The sequence below is a fragment of the Hyperolius riggenbachi genome, chromosome 9 (genome assembly GCF_040937935.1).
Source record: "Hyperolius riggenbachi isolate aHypRig1 chromosome 9, aHypRig1.pri, whole genome shotgun sequence".
In the NCBI taxonomy this organism is placed as follows: Eukaryota; Metazoa; Chordata; class Amphibia; order Anura; family Hyperoliidae; genus Hyperolius; species Hyperolius riggenbachi.
In genome coordinates, this window is record NC_090654.1 from 27413160 (window position 1) to 27433769 (window position 20610).

The window sequence follows — 20610 nt, forward strand, 5'->3', positions numbered from 1 at the left end:
TTTATAATATTATATTTAATATCTGTTTATAACAAGATACACAGAAAGGTTATCAACTAGAATGGAAGCATCTCACAAAATCATAGCAGTGTTATATCAGATGTCGAAAACCATCTGAAGATATCCAAACAACATGAAGCAAGGAACGAGAGGAAACATGGAATTTCAGAGTATAAATGTGCCCATACACGGTGCAATCACATAGTTTGATTTTCCCATTTATTGGACCAAAACGATTGAATAGGAAATAAATTGAAAATAATCTTTTCTTCAATCGATAAAGAATGATCGATTAGTCAGTTTTTTTCAATAAAAATCTGATTGGATGTATTGGAAATATCAGGTTGATTGCTTTGAAACATGAATGGTGTGTGGTAGGTTTAATAAAATAATCTCATAGATCAAAATCTTATTAAAAAAAAATTGAATTGTGTATGGCCTCCTTAATGATAGAAATTTGATGAATTACCGTATTTTTCGGACTATAAGACACTCTTGACCATAAAGTAGATTTAAAGGACAAAAACCAGGGGGGAAATATAAGCTAAACCTGGTGCATCCATGGTGAAGGGGCATCTTGTGGATTATGCCTCCTTTGTACCTCTTGTGTCTCAGTGCCCCCCTCTGTCCCCCTTCTGTCCTCCTTGTACCTTGTGTCCTCCTCTATGCCCCTTTGTGCCCCCCTGTGTCCTCCGTTTGTCCCCCTGTGTCCTCCTCTGCATGGGCACAGTACAGGGAGTGCAGAGCTTCTGTTTGGGTTCAAGGTGTGTTTGTAGTTCCTGGGGGGGCTCAGCGCATCTCTGATTGGAGGCCATTCGGAGGCGGCCTGGTGTTGCGCTGATCCACCTTTTGCGCAATTTTCGATTTTTCAATTTTACTTGGTAGCGCACCCAGGCTATGCATATACATAGGTTAGGATTTAGTTAGTGTTAGGCCCCTCCCATGGAGGATTGACTTCTTCGCAGTGGGAGGGACGAGTACTTAATAGGTTGCATGCAAGCTGTTACAGGAAACCAACATCCTCCTCTAGTGGTAGACAGGTCATGTGTATGCTCGGTGTGTATTATATCCCACAAGTGGGGCTTGCACTCTTTTGCAGGTAGGCACTAGTCTGTTTTTAAGTAGCGCTGTTCATTTCCTTGCTATGTACTAATTTAATTCGTTTTTGGTCAGCTGCTCCCACTTAACAGCCATGCTTTTGGTGTATATGCAGAGCTTCTGTTTGCGTTTAAGGTGCGTTTGTAGTTCCTGGGGGGCTCAGCGCATCTCTGATTGGAGGCCATTCGGAGGCGGCCTGGTATTGCGCTGATCCACCTTTTGCGCAATTTTCGACAGTACAGGAAGTCCCCGACATTGCGGCGGGTTGGAGGTTCGTATTGGCAGGCATTCACAAGTCAGGAACTCCCTGCATTTGGACTTTAAGACTCCCCCCCCATACTTTTGGGGGAAAAAAAGTGAGTCCAAGAAATACAGTACAGGTAGTCCCGACTTACGAACGACCCGCCGTTACGAACGGCATGGATTCTCTGTTTCCATGAGAACAAGTCAAAAAAACTTTTTTCAAATTGGACTTGTTTTTGAGAAAATCTATTTTATAAAAAAGAATCAAAGAAAAAATGGCTTTTAAACTTGTATAAACAGGTACAAAGGGCAGAGGTGGCACAGGGGGGCACAGAGGAGGTACAGGGGACAGAAATGGCACAATGTTCCAACTTAAGAACAGATTCAGGTTAAGAACGCACCTACAGTCCCTATCTCGTTCGTTAACCGGGGACTACCTGTATTCTGTTTGGTCAAAAGGTTTTTAAAATTATTTTCAAGGTACCATACACAAATGTTCAATTTTTCCGAAATCTGTGAAAAGAAAAGATTAAATATGAAGAAAAAAAATTGATTTATCGAATAGTATTTTCCTATCCAACCTACCATACACTATACAATTTCACAAACAATCACCCAGAATTTTCCAACATATCCAAATAGATAATCACTAGCCGACCCGCGTCGTAGAATACGCCGCATCTATCTATCTAATAGAGTACGTGCCTCAACCTTGAGGGCTGGAACCCACTAGAGCGATTTTTTGAGCGTTTATGGAGCGTGAGAAATCGCTAGCGATTTCCCTAAACACTCTGCCAATGTAAATGGATGGTGCAAATTCCACAGAAGCGATTGCGATTAGCCTGAAATTAATGCGCATGTAGCAGAACGCAATGGACGTTAAGTTAAGTGCCTGTTTTTAATATTGGGAGGTGGGTGCGGACGGCTCTCCCCGGCGCTGGCCACGCTTGGGGGGGGGAGTCGGCTGTGCCACCAAGCCTCCCCCTCCGGGGTGCCGCTGTGGTTCCCAGGCAGTGAGAGAGCCTGGGACCCCGCAGTCCCCCGGTTGTATGGGGGCAATGGGAATCCTCCCCGTGGCGCTCCTGGATAGTGATAATGTAGCATGAACTAATTCCCGCAGGGCGACTGCTTTGCAGTATTGGTTTTTTCACCCTGCATCGTTTGGCATGCGAAAGCAAATGCATATTTGCATGAGCATTGCCTCATGAATACCCAATTAGGCCAGATGTGGAAAGCCAGACTTGCTAGGGTTAAACTTGGTGTTTGAGCACGCATACATTTTCTCATACAAAGTACTTCTTCTTCTTGCTTGAAGGTTGAGGCACGCCCTGGGGGCAGGGCGCTACTTCTTCTTCTTGCTTGAAGGTTGAGGCACTTACTCTATTATATATATAGATATTGTTTTTTTTCTCAATCAAAAAACAAAAAAATTCAATTTTCACAAAAAAATTCATTTTTTAATCGATTGTTTTGATTGGATAAACAGAAAAATTCAACTTTTTAATTGTACCGTGTATGGGCACCATAAGGATGATTCAGTTATTAAACACCGAGGTCATCCGAGGACCTCCGAGTCGGTTTTGGCTGAAGAGGGCGAGCTCTGTTTTCTCATTTGAGTCTCAAGTCTTCCCAGATCGGTATCTAAAGAAAGACGCCGCCCGTCAGAGGTTACGCGGACGATGACACTCCCACCATCTGGAAGGCCGGGGTCCACTCTGCCTTGTGGTGGTCGCGAACGCTGTGTGGTAGCCATTTTCTTCTTCTTGGGGGTAGCTTTGTACCTTGCTTCTTTTTTAGAGACTTTTTGGGGGGGCACAGACCACGACAACAATGCTTGAAAAAATCTTCTCACCTAAGAACAGGGATGACAATAGTAAGGGAACGTGGCAAGTGTGAACAGTCTATTGAGAAATTTAAAATAAAATTACAAGGATTCAGAGCCAATGACCTAATCAGAGATAATACCAGAAACCCAGGGGCGTAAAAATAGGCCCTGCAAAAGATGTATTCGCAGGGGGACCCAGAAGCAACAGGGGGCCCTGTGGGGGGAGAATGTATTTTCTATTTCCTGATAGACTGAAAACTAAGGCTACAGAGAGGAAAAAAATCTTTCTGCTCTCTGCACAATGACTGCGTCTGATAAGGAATCATACAAAGTTTTGCAGACAAAGATGTGTAGACAGTGCCTATTCAGCGTTCAGCAGGGTCTTGTGTACAGCACTGTTCTACCCCCAGGCTTGCTACCCCTCCCAAGTGCTGTGTACTGTAGTGATGCCGGAGGAGTCTGCAGAGCCAGTTCTGCTCCATCAGAGATGGACAGAGTGAGTGTAATAAGCTGAGGCTGGGAGCACACTCGTCTGTCTGCGTTTTCTGCACACATTGGCCTCAATTCTGGTAGGGTTATCAAACAAATTACCTTTCATGAGGTAATTTACCTCATGAGGTAATGATATTTAGCAATTCTGGTAGGTTTTAGTCATGTTTTACCTCATGCTGTATATTAATTCATGAGGTAATTTACCAAAAATAGCTATTCTCATGGAAATTAGGGGGCATGTTAGCACATAATTTACCAATCAGTTTAGGAACTGTCTTTACCTGAAGGTAAAGTCAATTTGTATGCATTTTGCATTTTGAGTGGAGTTCCTATTGCTGTCTTAGTGGAGTTCCTATTCAGACTGAGTAATAGAAAAGAATAGTAGAAATAACTCTCCAAATATTTACTGGATTTATTTTCACTTTGTAAGGGATGCCTATAAATACACTTTTCATAGGTTGCTACATAATCAAATACACCTTCCCCCCTCCCCCCCCTCCTCAAAAAAAATCTTCCAAAGACTATCCTAAGTTATGGTTGACAATTAAAGACTACTATTATTTATTTACTGCATGCTTACTGCTGAAATACCTCATGTTTGACCTCACTTTATGCATTTACCTCATGTTTTACCTCATATTTAGAAATTGAGAAAAATATTTCAGAATTGCTAAAAAAAGAGGAAAATATCTCATGAGGTATTTTACCTACAAAAAATATTTACCTCACATAGCAACCAGAATTGAGGCCCATGTGAGAAAACATGCACGTTTTATCACAGAAGTTAATGTAGAGAAAATGCATGCAGTGCATCACTGTCTGTTTTTATCTGCATGGGGAAAACACATTCAAGTGTGCACTAGTTAGCCAATTGATTAACATTGGTTCTCCTTTTACCTGTTCAAAGAGGGAACAAAACAAATGGGGCACAGGAGCTACCCCTCTTTCCCTGAAATTAAGACATCTTAGACATCCCCTGGTAGTAAACCCAGCAGGACTTTCAAGAATGCTCGAAATATAAGCCCTACCTTGAAAGTAAGCCCTAGCAACAGTAAGAGGAAATAGTATGGCAACTTGTGTTTCTAGTGGGTCCAATGGTCTCATGGGCAGGACCGTGGCGAGTGCAGTGATTGGCCCAATAATGGAGCCATGGTCCCGCCTGCGAGGATAAAGGAAGACACGGTACAGAGGGGGACATGGACACACAAGAGGTGGATCCAGCAGAGGAGGAGGTGGCTCTGTGTGGAAGGCAGGTGGACACACAAGGGGTGGATCCAGCAGAGTAGGAGGCGGCTCAGTGGGGAAGGCAGGAGGACACACAAGAGGTGGATCCAGCAGAGGAGGAGGCGGCTCAGTGGGGAAGGCAGGAGGACGAGGTGGATCCAGCAGAGGAGGAGGCGGCTCAGTGGGGAAGGCAGGAGGACACACAAGAGGTGGATCCAGCATAGGAAGAGGCGGCTCAGTGGGGAAGGCAGGAGGACACACAGGAACTTGTGTGTGCATAGAAATTTAAGACATCATCACAAGAGATCATTTTAATCGAATTGAGGTAAAATTGAACAAAAAATGGTACCATGTGTGGCCACCATTAGGCTTGGTTCACAGGTAAATCTGTACATTTCTGGTCCAGTCCAGTCCTGTCCTGTCCTATTAGTTTTACATCAGTTTTCTATCAATGTTACCTGACAGGATTGGAATTGCACACCTTTTATGTGTGAACACACGTATAGAAAACTCATACAACACTGGCAGGACAGGACAGGACTGGATCGGAAATGTACACCTTTTATATGTGAACCAAGACATAGAAAACTCGTACAAAACTGGCAGGACAGGACCGGAACTGTACAGATTAATGTGTGAACCAAAAGCCGTAGAAAACTCACACAATTCTGATGCCAGCTGTCAAAGACTGACAGGACAGGACTGGACACCCTTTAGGGGCTCGATTCACAAAGCGGTGCAAAGTGTTTGCACGCGAGTGAAAACCCCTTTATCACGCCTAAACTCAGTTTAGGCATGATAAGAAGAAACTCGCGCGAAGCACCCGGCGCTTCGCGTGATCGTGGACAAAACGCGATCGTGGGGCAAGCGGCGAGCAAGCGCACTAGCCCTTAATCTACAGAGAGGTTATAACCCCCCATGTACAATATTGTAAGCTTATGCTAGGTATACACCATACAATTTTCTGGCAGATTTATATGCCAGATCGATTATTTTCAAAATGTCCGATCTGAATTTCGATCGATTTTTCGATAGTTTTTTTGATCTATTTCTGTTCACTCCTATAGAAATCGATCGGAAAACGATTGGAAAATAGAAATATTAACAAAAATTCAGATTGGACATGTTGAAAATTATCGATCTGGCAGGTATATCTGCAAGAAAATTGTATGGTGTGTACCTAGCAGACAATAACCTTCCTTTAGCTGGGCTGATCTATCTCATTCACATAGAAAGTTAAAAACAGTAAAAGATTAGATAAGATTTCTAGTTAAGGGGCCCATACACTTACACAATTTCCCACCGATATACAGCAGATTCGATCACTGTGATCGAATCTGCTGTGAAATCGTTGCGCAAACACTGACCGAACGATCGATTTCCATGCGAAATCGATCGTTCCCGTTGATCTGTCCACGCGGAAGATTTCGCTCGATCGCCGGCGGGTCGGGAGTGCGTCGATAGCGGCGTTCGAATGTCCGACGACCGACGCTAGCGGCAATACATTACCTGATCCGCCGGCGCGTGTCCCCGCTGTCCCTTCTCATGCTGGGCTGCGGCTTGCTTCACTTACTTCCTTTCCCGACAGGAAGTTTAAACAGTAGAGCGCCCCCTACTGTTTAAACTTCGCCGACAGGAAGTAAAGTGAAGCTGCAGCCCAGAGCGGAGAAGAGACAGCAGCTCCACAGATTGTGAATCGGTTTAATTGTGAAATCTATTCAAAATCTGTTTGCCGTGTAGGCAGCCAATAGATCCCTCTTTGATCAGAGTCGATCACAGAGGGATCTATCTGCTGGTCGATCTGGTGGCAATCGACCAGTGTACGGCAGACTCAGAAGACAAAAACAAAGCTATCCAAAAAAACAGATTGTAACCGTGGTTGTAAATTCCACCGATATTTCATAAGTTTGTTATTTCGGTACCTGCAGAGTCATCTTGCCGGGCGGCTCGATTCGTGAACTTTGAGAAGATATATTCAGACGTCAGAGTTTGATTTCTTTGGGTTCCTAAATTATGAAAGTAGGCCAGAACATAGAGAATGTAATGTTCGCTAATGCGGAGGAGCAAGGTGTTTCGAAGCAGCTATTGCCAAGGTAATAATGGCCGGAACCTCGAGAGACCTGAGCACAGCCAATCTGGGGAACTGGGTGAAGTGGGCCCCGCGGCATGCTGGGAGATGGTTACACAACATCCCCACAATGGGTGACATGACACTTGCTTCTGTTAAATTGCCACTTCTCAGGCCCTCAACGTCTTCAGCCAAAGTTGGCGGCGACCTCGCGGAGAAGTGTTTATTAGTTGAATCTACCATTTGCTCACAGAAGAGAGCTGTTATTTACCACAAAGTGCAGGCAAACTAGATAGACACCTAAGTGCTAACTTATATTTATGAAAAAAAAAACCCAATCACCCCAAAGGAACTCTAACATGAAAACTTTTCAGGTTTTGAGAAGGAGATTAGAATTGTCGTGACAGGAATGAAGAAGCAACTTTCTCCGATTTATGGCTTAACCACTTCAGCCTTCAGTCGTTCTTCACCGAGCAATTGTCACCTCCCATTCATTCACCAATAACTTTATCATTGCTTATCACAAATAATTGATCTATATCTTGTTTTTTCTGCCACCATTTAGGCTTTCTTTGGGTGATACATTTTGCTAAGAATTATTTTTTGCTAGATGCATTGTAACGGAAATATTAAGAAAAAAATGGGAAAAAATCATTGTTTCCCAGTTTTTGGCCAGTATAGCTTTAAAATAATACATGCTACCATGATTATCCCGGTTATTACACCATTTAACTTATGTCCCTATCACAACGTATGGCACCAATATTTTATTTGGAAATAAAGGTGCATTTTTTCAGTTTTGCGTCCATCACTATTTACAAGCTAATAATTTAAAAAAATAATAGTAATATACCCTCTTGACATGCACATTAAAAACGTTCAGACCCTTAGGTAACTATTTATGTTTTTTTGTTTTTTTTAATTGTAATTTTTTTTTTTTTTATTAAGAAATTGTATTTGGGTGTTTTTTGGGAGTGTGGGAGGTAAACAGTTAATTTTAAATATAATTGTTTGTGTGTTTAATAAAAAAAAATGTATGTAGATGTTTTACTATTTGGCCACAAGATGGCCTTACTAACGGGGACTTAGATCAATGAATGGGGATGGGTAGTGGTGGCACGGAAGCGCGCAGGCACGTGCACACGATCGGCCGACGGCCGCAGAAGCAGCCTTTTGGACGTAGCAGCAACGTCCAAAAGGCTAAAGTGGTTAAGGACCACTCCAGCAAAAAAGCAAGCAGTTAAAATCTGACACAACCGACAGATTTTGAACTAGTCCATCTCCTTATGGGGGATTCTCAGGATTTTCTTTGTTTTCAAAAGCATTTCAGGAACAACAGCAATTGCTAAGCCTATCTGCCAAAATAGTAAGATACTATCCAGTCTCCCTAACAGCAGATAGACTTAGCAATTGCCATTCGGGAAATGCTTTTGAAAGCAAAGAATTCCCTGAGAATCCTCCACGAGGAGATGGGCAAGTCCAAAACCTGACGTTTCTGTCTTAACTGCTTACTTTTTTTTTGCTGGAGTGGTCCTATAAAGTGGACCTGAAACTTCTCCAATAGAAACACTGACAGTAATAAAAACCTGACATATGTTCTAACCCTCACACCCTCCAAGGACAAAACAACGTGTTTGCTAATGTTTATATCCACAAAGTAGTGGTTTCCCCTGACGCTTCCTTATTTTTGATACCAATGACAGCAGGGAGAGACTATGGGCTTGAATCACAAAGCTTTTCTGTTAAATTGTCTCACCTTATTTATTAACTCACAATTTATCTCTCCTTAAATGACTTAAAGAGAAACTCCGACCAAGAATTGAACTTTATCCCAATCAGTAGCTGATGCCCCCTTTTACATCAGAAATCTATTCCTTTTCACAAACAGACCATCAGGGGGCGCTGTATGACTGATATTGTGGTGAAACCCCTCCCACAAAGAAATTCTGAGTACGTACTCTTGGCAGTTTCCTGTCTGTGAACCTTGTTGCATTGTGGGAAATGGCTGTTTACAGCTGTTTCCAACTGCCAAAACAGCAAGCAGCAGCTACATCACCTGCCAGCAGTAAAAATGTCTCCATGTGATAAATGTCAGAATATAATTCAGGGATTTAAAATATTTTACAATGGGCAAACGCTGACTAAATCATTTATACATAATTATTGTAAAAATGAACCACTTTTTTATTACATTATTTTTACTGGAGTTCCTTTTTAAGCCATGATTTACCTCTTATCTAACTTAACTCATGGCTTAGCTCTCCTTATTTGACATAACTCAAGGTTTAGCTCTCCTTATTTGACATAACTCAGGCTTTAGTTCTCCTTATTTGATATAACTCATGGTTTAGCTCTCCTTAGTTGACATAACTCATGGTTTAGCTCTCCTTATTTGACATAACTCAGGCTTTAGTTCTCCTTATTTGACATAACTCATGGTTTAGCTCTCCTTATTTGACATAACTCAGGGTTTAGCTCTCCTTATTTGACATAACTCATGGTTTAGCTCTCCTTATTTGACATAACTCAGGGTTTAGCTCTCCTTATTTGACATAACTCATGGCTTAGCTCTCCTTATTTAACATAACTCAAGGTTTAGCTCTCCTTATTTGACATAACTCAGGCTTTAGTTTTCCTTATTTGACATAACTCATGGTTTAGCTCTCCTTAGTTGACATAACTCATGGTTTAGCTCTCCTTATTTGACATAACTCAGGCTTTAGTTCTCCTTATTTGACATAACTCATGGTTTAGCTCTCCTTATTTGACATAACTCAGGGTTTAGCTCTCCTTATTTGACATAACTCATGGCTTAGCTCTCCTTCTTTGACATAACTCAGGGTTTAGCTCTCCTTATTTGACATATCTCGTGCTTTAGCTCTCCTTACTTGACATAACTCATGATTTAGCTCTCCTTATTTGACATAACTCAGGGTTTAGCTCTCCTTATTTGACATAACTCATGGCTTAGCTTTCCTTATTTGACATAACTCATGATTTAGCTCTCCTTATTTGACATAACTCATGGTTTAGCTCTCCTTATTTGACATAACTCATGGTTTAGCTCTCCTTATTTGACATAACTCGTGGCTTAGCTCTCCTTCTTTGACATAACTCATGGCTTAGCTCTCCTTATTTGACATATCTCGTGCTTTAGCTCTCCTTACTTGACATAACTCATGATTTAGCTCTCCTTATTTGACATAACTCATGGTTTAGCTCTCCTTATTTGACATAACTCATGATTTAGCTCTCCTTATTTGACATAACTCAGGGTTTAGCTCTCCTTATTTGATATAACTCGTGGTTTAGCTCTCCTTATTTGACATAACTCATGGTTTAGCTCTCCTTATTTGACATAACTCATGGTTTAGCTCTCCTTATTTGACATAACTCATGGCTTAGCTCTCCTTATTTGACATAACTCAGGGTTTAGCTCTCCTTATTTGACATAACTCATGATTTAGCTCTCCTTATTTGACATAACTCATGGTTTAGCTCTCCTTATTTGACATAACTCATGGTTTAGCTCTCCTTATTTGACATAACTCATGATTTATCTCTCCTTATTTGACATAACTCATGGTTTAGCTCTCCTTATTTGACATAACTCATGGTTTAGCTCTCCTTATTTGACATAACTCATGATTTAGCTCTCCTTATTTGACATAACTCAGGGTTTAGCTCTCCTTATTTGACATAACTCATGGCTTAGCTTTCCTTATTTGACATAACTCATGATTTAGCTCTCCTTATTTGACATAACTCATGGTTTAGCTCTCCTTATTTGACATAACTCATGGTTTAGCTCTCCTTATTTGACATAACTCGTGGGTTAGCTCTCCTTAGTTGACATAACTCATGGTTTAGCTCTCCTTATTTGACATAACTCATGGTTTAGCTCTCCTTATTTGACATAACTCAGGGTTTAGCTCTCCTTATTTGACATAACTCGTGGTTTAGCTCTCCTTATTTGACATAACTCATGGTTTAGCTCTCCTTATTTGACATAACTCATGATTTAGCTCTCCTTATTTGACATAACTCATGGTTTAGCTCTCCTTATTTGACATAACTCATGGTTTAGCTCTCCTTATTTGACATAACTCATGGTTTAGTTCTCCTTATTTTACATAACTCATGGTTTAGCTCTCCTTATTTGACATAACTCAGGGTTTAGCTCTCCTTATTTGACATAACTTGTGGTTTAGCTCTCCTTATTTTACATAACTCATGATTTAGCTCTCCTTATTTGACATAACTCATGATTTAGCTTTCCTTATTTGACATAACTCATGGTTTAGCTCTCCTTATTTGACATAACTCGTGGGTTAGCTCTCCTTAGTTGACATAGCTCATGGTTTAGCTCTCCTTATTTGACATAACTCATGGTTTAGCTCTCCTTATTTGACATAACTCAAGGTTTAGCTTTCCTTATTTGACATAACTCATGATTTAGCTCTCCTTAGTTGACATAGCTCATGGTTTAGCTTTCCTTATTTGACACTACTCATGGTTTAGCTCCTTATTTGACATAACTCATGATTTAGCTTTCCTTATTTGACATAACTCATGGTTTAGCTCTCCTTATTTGACATAACTCGTGGGTTAGCTCTCCTTAGTTGACATAGCTCATGGTTTAGCTCTCCTTATTTGACATAACTCATGGTTTAGTTCTCCTTATTTGACATAACTCAGGGTTTAGCTCTCCTTATTTGACATAACTCATGATTTAGCTCTCCTTAGTTGACATAGCTCATGGTTTAGCTTTCCTTATTTGACACTACTCATGGTTTAGCTCCTTATTTGACATAACTCATGGTTTAGCTCTCCATATTTGACATAACTCAAGGTTTAGTTCTCCTTATTTGACATAACTCATGGTATAGTTCTCCTTATTTGACATAACTCATGGTTTAGCTCTCCTTAACTATTTATCTCATGAATTATCTCTCCATTTTTTTTATCTCATGCATTAGCACTCCTTACAGTTAAGGTGAAAAATAAGTAACCTTTGTGAATCAACCCCTAAATCACTTGCCAATGGGGAACTAGACCGCATTAAAAAAGTGGAAGAGGTTCTTATCTTTTGTTGGCCCATACAAACTCCAAAGGGTCTACTTGAAAAGGGCGCCTGGAAAAAAGGGCACCTGGTGGAGCCCATATATGCCAAATTCGGCTACAAAAAAGGTGCCTGGTGTAGCCCATAGTCCAACTTCGGCTACAAAGGGCGCCTGGTGTAGCCCATATATTCCAAATTCGGCTACAAAGGGCGCCCGGTGTAGCCCATATATGTCAAATTCGGCTACAAAGGGAGCCTGGTGTAGCCCATATATACCAAATTCGGCTACAAAAGGGCGCATGGTGTAGCCCATATATGCCAGATTCGGCTACAAAGGGCGCCTGGTGTAGCCCATATATGTACAATTCGGGCTACAAAGGGCACCTGTTGTAGCCCATATATGCCATATAGTTTTAGTTTATAAAAAGGATGCTGTTATAGGCAAAATTTGTTGGGCTATAAAAGGGATCTAGATATAGCTGAGAAAAGTGATTACTATATGACCTAACTTCTCCCTACTCTCACACAGAACCCTCCCCTGATGGTGCCTAACCCTAACCCCCCTGGTGGTACCTAACCCTGAAACCCCTCCCTGGTGGTGCCTAACCCTAAGACAGCCCCTGGTGATTACTATGACCTAACTTCTCCCTACTCCCACACAGAACCCTCCCCTATCCCCCCTGTTGGTGCCTAACCCTAAGACTCCTCTGGTGGTGCCTAACCCTAAGACCCCCCCAGGTGGTGCCCAACCCCAAGACCCCCCAGGTGGTGCCTAACCTTAAGGCACCCCTGGTGGTGCCTAACCCTAAGACTCCATAGGTGGTGCCTAACCCTAAGACACCCCAGGTGGTGCCTAACCTTAAGACCCACCCAGGTGGTGCCTAACCCTAAGACTACCCAGGTGGTGCCTAACCCTAAGACCCCCCAGGTGGTGCCTAACCCTAAGACCCCCCAGGTGGTGCCTAACCCTAAGACTACCCAGGTGGTGCCTAACCCTAAGACCCCCCAGGTGGTGCCTAACCCTAAGACCCCCCAGGTGGTGCCTAACTCTAAGACCCCCCAGGTGGGGCCTAACCTTAAGACCCCCCAGGTGGTGCCTAACCCTAAGACCCCCCAGAATCAAAAACCTTGTAGTCGAATAAAAAATATGGGCTACAAAGGGGTGCCCTACAGTATGCCGAAAACCTTGCAGCTGGAAAAAAATATATGGGCTACAAAGGAGTGCCCTTCTGTAGCCGAAAACCTTGTAGCCGAAAAAAATATGGGCTACAAAGGAGTGCCCATCTGTAGCCGAAAACCTTATAGCTGAAAAAAAATATTGTTGTGACAGCGCTCCTCTTCTCAGTGACTAATACCTGCAAAAAACAAGCTCCACATAGTGCATTATCAATAATACAACTTCACTGCATGCACATCCACCCAGTGAGAATTGGTGTATTGTGTTTCACTCCATGTGACATTCAGAATCCTCTCCCTTCAATATGGCCGCTCACCAGATGGATGCCACCTCAAAGCCAGGTGGGTCTAGCGCTTTGCCAACGGCAACAAATTTCACAGCTCCAAACTTCGCCTTTTATAAAATCTCCAATTTAATCCAAAAAGATCATGTAAAAACAAATAAAAAGATACATAGCGTGATACTATTTACACATAGAGTTTCCTGGCCTGCGCCCTCCAGTACACTCACTCAGATCAGTAGTTTCAATTTTTTTTCAATTTGGCTTGCGTGCTCCAGCCAATGCGACCGGGGAGGAGCCCGCTGCTATAACAGACGTCGGCGTGCCTGTGACGTCAGCCCCTGATGAGTCCGATTGGACGAAACGCGTAGGGCGGAGCCAGGTGCGTCTGACGTCACAGAGCAGCGGGACGCATGTACGAAACCGAGCAGTAATACTACTGAAACAGCGGGAGTACGGGACGCCGACACCGCGGTGAGAGAGCGGTATTGCTGGGCTGAGAAGCCCGATATGCGCTGAAACTACTGATCTGAGTGAGTGTACTGGAGGGCGCAGGCCAGGAAACTCTATGTGTAAATAGTATCACGCTATGTATCTTTTTATTTGTTTTTACATGATCTTTTTGGATTAAATTGGAGATTTTATAAAAGGCGAAGTTTGGAGCTGTGAAATTTGTTGCCGTTGGCAAAGCGCTAGACCCACCTGGCTTTGAGGTGGCATCCATCTGGTGAGCGGCCATATTGAAGGGAGAGGATTCTGAATGTCACATGGAGTGAAACACAATACACCAATTCTCACTGGGTGGATGTGCATGCAGTGAAGTTGTATTATTGATAATGCACTATGTGGAGCTTGTTTTTTGCAGGTATTAGTCACTGAGAAGAGGAGCGCTGTCACAACAATTTTCAGTATAACATGGTGGACTTGTGGTAGCGAATACTCAACGTTAGAGATACTTTGAGGCAGGCGCAGTTTGCATATATATTGAAAAAAAATATTGGCTACAAAGGGACACCCTACTGTAGCCGAAAACCTTGTAGCTGGCAGAAATTATGGGCTACAGAGGGGCGCCCTACTGTAGCCAAAAACCTTGTAGCCGAAAAAATATGGGCTACAAAGGGGCGCCCGCTTGTAGCCTATATCAAAACTCGGGCGCCATAATAACCTTTAAAGAAAAACATTTTTTGTTGCAGGAGATACAAATCCTGCAATAAATTTGCAGCGTGTCTACTTCCTGCTTTCAGGGAAGCAGACATAGGGTTAACAGCGGAGAGATCAAATTACAACTTGTGCTTAGTCACAGATGAGGGGGAATTAGACAGGCTAAGCTTTCTAAATACATACAGGGTGCATTTCTCTGTGTTTTCCTTCTGTTCTGTGCAAGAGTTCAGGTCCACTTTAAAGTGGAAAACTACTCTGAAGAAGTACCTGTCAGCCCCAATACATTGGCCATACAATTGTAAGTTCCAAAAACTCTGTTTTTATTTTTCTGTAGCATAACTGAAAGGGTTAATAAGTAATAGGAACTGATGCTAAAAAAAAAATTGAAAAAAAATTAAACCAGATACTCACCATGGCTCTAAAGTCCTATAGAGCCGTCCCGCTCCTCTCTCGGTCCCCGTTACAGCGCTGACTCCCCCGTAGCAGCATTTGACCAATTTAGTCAAATGCTGCTGTCTCCACTGAGGAAAGGAGGTTTTAGAAATCTTTGGGAATACGGGCTGCTGTATACTGCGCACGCACGAGCTCCCTCTCTCGTGCACTCGCATGTGCGCAGTCTGGAACCTTCTGTCTTCGGGAGGACTCGGCTCCCAAAGACGTCTGAAGTCCCCCGCGGCAGGGGATTCAAATGGGGAAGCCAGCACTGCAACAGAGGGAACGCAAGAGGAGAGGGAAGGCTGTATAGGATCCAGAGCCTTCCCTCTCCTTAGGTAAGTATCTAGTTTATTTTTATTTTTTTTACGATTCTCAATTACTTTAAAGAGACTCTGTAATAAAAAAAGTTCCCCTGGGTTGTACTCACCTCGGGAAGTGGAAGCCTCCGGAGCCTATCGAGGCTTCCCCCGTCCTCCTGTGTCCCACGGCGGTCTCGCTGCAGCCCACTGAATGCACAGCCGACAATTTGTCAATCTGTGCAATACTTACCTTTCCCTGTTCCAGCGGGGGCGCTGTTGTGGCTCTTAGCTCAGAAATAGGTGGAAATAGCTGATCTCAGTCGGGTCCACTCCACTGCGCAGGCGCAGGAGACTTGCAACTGCGCAGTACATCGGACCCGACTGGGATCGGCTATTTCCGCGCCGAGCGCCGCTACTGCGACTGCGCTGGAGCCAGGAAGGTAAATATTTACATGCCCGCTGTTCGTAGGGGCACAGCGAGACCACCGTAGGATACAGGAGACAGTTACAGATACAGATTCTTGTTACAGATTCTCTTTAAGGTTCATACACCGTATACATTCTGTATAAAATCCATAATATTACATATTTCATTGTCAATGTTTAAATTGCCACTACTGTATAACACAAACTGTATTTCAATGTAACATTACGTGTCTGTTCCAATTACAGCTACACAGTGGAATTATTGGCAGACAATTACTCCAGATCCCCTAATTAGCAAAGAGGGAAATGGAAGCGTTGTAATCCTTCCTGTTTCATTAAATGCAATTAACGCCTTCATAAACACAGCTCAAGTGATGGAAAAGTCCAGAGTCGCAGCTAATTCATTTCCCAGCAGTCTGTGCAGCGGCTTAAAGGACAGGAAAATTCCCAAAACGCCATGACATTCTACCAGCACACCGCGCCACATGATCCCGCCCACAACATCCTCATAACGGTAAACAGATGACTGAGGTCGCACGTTGTCAGGAAACGTGTTTGGGTATTTTACAATGTTACATTTACAGGTGCCCATGTCCACTGACATTAGAGATTTATGAGGCACACTGCCTAACTAGGTTTGGAAATTGTGGAGGGGCGGTGCCTAGTGGCGTACTAAGTGGGGTGCGGAGGGGGGAGCAGGCCGGGTGTCACCATAGAAGGGGTGATCACTGGGCAGAAGTGATCAAGATTACAGCCGACAGTGACGATTAGCATTGGAGGAGTAGGGGGATGCAGGCCAACATCATTCCTCCCTCCCTCTCCATGGACCCCCCTCCTGTGTCTTGCCAACTAGGAGCATGAAGTCTTAAAGGACAACTGAAATGGGAGTTATATGGAGGCTGCCATTCTTATGTCCTTTTAAGCAATACCAGTTGCCTGGCAGCCCTGCTGATCCTCTGCCTCTAATACTTTTAGCCATAGCCCCAGAAAAAGCATGCAGCAGATCAGGTGTTTCTGACATTATTGTCAGTTCTGAAAAGATTAGCTGCATGCTTGTTTCTGGTGTCATTCAGCCACCACTGCAGTCAAATAGATCAGCAGGCAGCTAATCTTGTCAGACTTGAGGGCTCGTTTCCACTGTAGCGGTGCGGAATCGCCTGGATTCCACCGCAGAAGAAATTGCATGCAGGTGCGTTTTTTTACGCGTTATTTTACGCGATTACGCATGCGATTTCGCATAGGTTAGGCTATGTGCGTTTTTAACCATGTCACTGCCTGTGTTAATTTACATTGGTTCCTATGCGGAATCGCATGCGTAATCGCGTAAAATAACGCGTAAAAAAACGCATGCGATTTCCCTATTAAATACATTAGCGGCGATTCGCATGCATTCCACTAGCAGGCGAATTCGTTGGCTCTTTTGTGCGTTTATTCACCGCTCATAAAAACGCACCACGCAAACGCTACAGTGGAAACAGGTCCATTCACTTGCATTACATGTGCGAATCTGCATGCGTTGGACGCATGCAGATTCGTGATAGTGGAAACGAGCCCTGACAATGTCAGAAACACCTGATCTGCTGCATGCTTGTTCAGGGTCTATAGCTAAAAGTATTAGAGGCAGAGGTTCAGCAGGATAGCCAGGGAAGGAATATGGCAGCCTCCATATCCCTCTCACTTCAGTTGCCCTTTAACACAGCATCCTACTCTGCAGGGGGACACAGGAGGGGGACCAATGGAGAGGGTGGGAGGAATGATCACCACCTGTGAGGTACAACTAGACCACCAGACAAGCCATATGTGGATGGGGTACAGGGGGGTACCAGCAGACCACAATGGATGTCACATGGGGGGACGGGGGGTATCACAAGACCACGGGAATGTCACATGGTGGGTACCACTAGTGTGCCACCCTCTCAATCCTCCCCATCAATTTTATTTCCAAAAATTGGTGGGGATGTGTCTGTAAATAATCAGCACCAGGTGTCAAAAATCTCAGGCAGGCCTGCCTAATTATTTGGAGGGATTTAAAAGTGAACTTTGCCTATATATGTTATATAAAGTTCTTATTGAAGTACTGGTTCCCCGTAGTCTAATATTTCTTTGTACCGTTTTTTTTTTTATTTAGTTCAGTTAATTCTGGCCAGAAACGGCTCCTGTCCTTGATATTTTCCACTGCAATTATTGTTTTTTTTTTTCGCAAAAGCACGATGATCTTTAAATGCTACCACGAGGAGTACGGCGCAGGGGAATATTTTTAGAAAGTCATCATCCTGCTGCATTCGCTCTGTAAAAAAGGAAACAAGATAATGAACGTTCGGAGGGAACATGAGGACCTATATATAATATGCATCTCAGATTATGGAAGCCAGGCGATGTCCAGGACGGAGCCCCAGGAGATGATAAACGGAGTCGATGGCCCCCGCTTGCACAAACTGCACCGTATGTGGGTCAGAAACAGGGCCTCGGCCATGAGGGTCTTTAGCGAGGCAGGAACAGGCTGGCACATGGCAGACACACAAGAAACTCATGCCGTGCTGCATTTTGTAATTATGGATTTTCTTTTGTTGAGCATTATATGGAAGAAATCGGAGCAAAGACTTAAAGGGAACCTGTAGTGAGTGGTATGTGGAGGCTGTCATATTTATTTCCTTAAAAATACCTGGCCATCCTTCTTATCATGCTGTCATCAGTAGTGTCTGAATTACACACCTGCAACATATCTGCTGCTCTTATCAGAAACACCTGATCTGCTGCATGCTTGTCCAGGGTCTATGGCTACAATTATTAGAAGCAGAGGATTAACAGGGTAGCCAGGCAAATGTTAATATGTCAGCCCCCCATATACAGTACTTATCACTTCAGGTTCCCTTTAACCTCTTGACGACCAGCTAACGCCGATTGGCCTAAAATGGTCATCTGCGGGTTTCCATGAAAACTTTCCATGTCTGTTCACGGAGGATGTCTCCGTGAACAGCCGGAGAGCCGCCGATCGCGGCTCGTCGGCAAAATGTAAACACACGGGGAAGAAATCCCCGCTGTTTACATCATATGTCGCTGCTGTGCAGCAGCGCCATAGAGCAGATCGGCGATCCCCGGCCTCTGATTGGCCGGGGATCGCCGGCCTATGATAGGCTGAAGCCTATCCTTCAATGCGCAGGACGGATATCCGTCCTGCGCAGCTCACGGGGGAGCTAGAGGGACGGAGCGCAGAGAACGCTGCGGAGTGGGGCTTTGAAGAGCCCCCGCAAAGCGCAGCAAGCCGGCGGCGATCAGACCCCCCCAGCAGGACATCCCCCTAGTGGGGAAAAAAAGGGGGTAAGTCTGATCGCCCTGGCTCTATCCTGATCTGTGCTGCGGGCTGGAGAGCCCACGCAGCACAGATCAACCATAAATCCCCAGGTCGTCAAGTGGTTAAACACAACACACGAGAATTGTAAAGATATTTGAAAACCGAACCTTAATAGAATTTCATAGAAAAAAGTAGAAAACCTTTAATGAGCATGCTTCATGCTAGACAGGTGAACTTGGTTGCCTGAAATGTGTTGCAGCCAAAAGCAAGCATTTAGTAGTACAGCAAAGTCCCCATTATCCGGAAACTCAGAGAATTTACCGATATTCTACTATTAAAGAGAACCCGAGGTGGGTTCTGACAATGCAATCTGCATACAGAGGCTGGGTCTGCCTATACTGTCCAGCCTCTGTTGCTATTTCAATCCCCCTAAGCCCCCCCCCCCTGCGCTCTGCTATCCCCCATAAATTACAGCCGCGCTGCTGACACACAGCGTGTCACAGCGGGCTGTGTTTATCTCTGTACTGTCAGTCTGCCGCTCCCCCCCCCCCCCCCGCCTCCTGCATAGCTCCGGTCCCTGCCCACGTCCCTTCCCTCCCCGCTGATTGGAGGGAAGGGACATGGGCGGGACTGGAGCTATGCAGGAGGCGGGGGGAGCACACAGAGTGACAGTACAGATGTAAACACAGCCCGCACAGCACGGCTGTGATTTATGGGGAATAGCAGAGCGCAGGGGGAACTTAGGGGGGATCTGGATAGCAACAGAGGCTGGGCAGTATAGGCAGACCCAGCCTCTGTACGTGAATTACATTGTCAGAACCCCGCCTCGGGTTCTCTTTAAAGTGTGAAGAAGTATCATAAAATAGCGGTATTAAACACCAATATTTTACTGTAGCTAAACATAACCCTACTCTCACACAGAACCCTCCCTCAATGCTTAACCCTCCCCTCCACCCCCCCCCCCCCCCCCGGCACACACACCCTTCCTGATGTCTTACCTCAACCACCCCCCCAGGTAGGGCCGGATTTACCATAAGGCATTCTAGGCACGTGCCTACAGGCGCCTGATAATGGAAAGGCGGCTCTCACTCACCTCCCCTAGTGCCTCCCTCCTGCCTTACCCGTGTAGGGTCCCGAGCAGAGCGTAAATGGAAGGTTACTCACCCAGCTCTCGGCATTCCACTGCTGAGCTCTCCATTCAGTTGGGGGCATTTCTAGCAACTTAAAGGGAACCTTAACTCTGCCCCAAAAAAATCAGTTTTACTTATCTGGGGCATCTACCAGCCCCCTGCAGCCATCCTGTGCCCTCGAGGTCAGTCACATCTCCTCCGGTACCCCGCTGTCAGCCAGTTTCGTTTTTTCCGACTCGGAGTCGGCAGCCCCCAATGCAAACCTTTGCACGCGTTCCCGCTGGTGCATGACGCTATCGCGGGCGGCAACTTGTATCTTTATACGTGTTTCAGGTGCATGGGGGCTGGTAGATGCCCCAGGTAAGTGAAACTGATTTTTTTGGGGCAGAGTTAAGGTT

The 20610-nt window shown here is 44.3% G+C and overlaps 1 protein-coding gene across 1 annotated transcript in view; it reads right to left on the reverse strand.

Moving 5' to 3' along the window:
- The window catches only part of LOC137532095 (perilipin-3-like), a 150906-nt gene continuing 130296 nt past the window's right edge, over positions 1–20610 (reverse strand). The window contains exon 7 of the mRNA XM_068252238.1: positions 1–3193. Within this exon, the coding sequence (XP_068108339.1) occupies positions 2897–3193 (297 nt within the window). The 3' untranslated portion in view covers positions 1–2896. The remainder of the gene's footprint in view (positions 3194–20610) is intronic.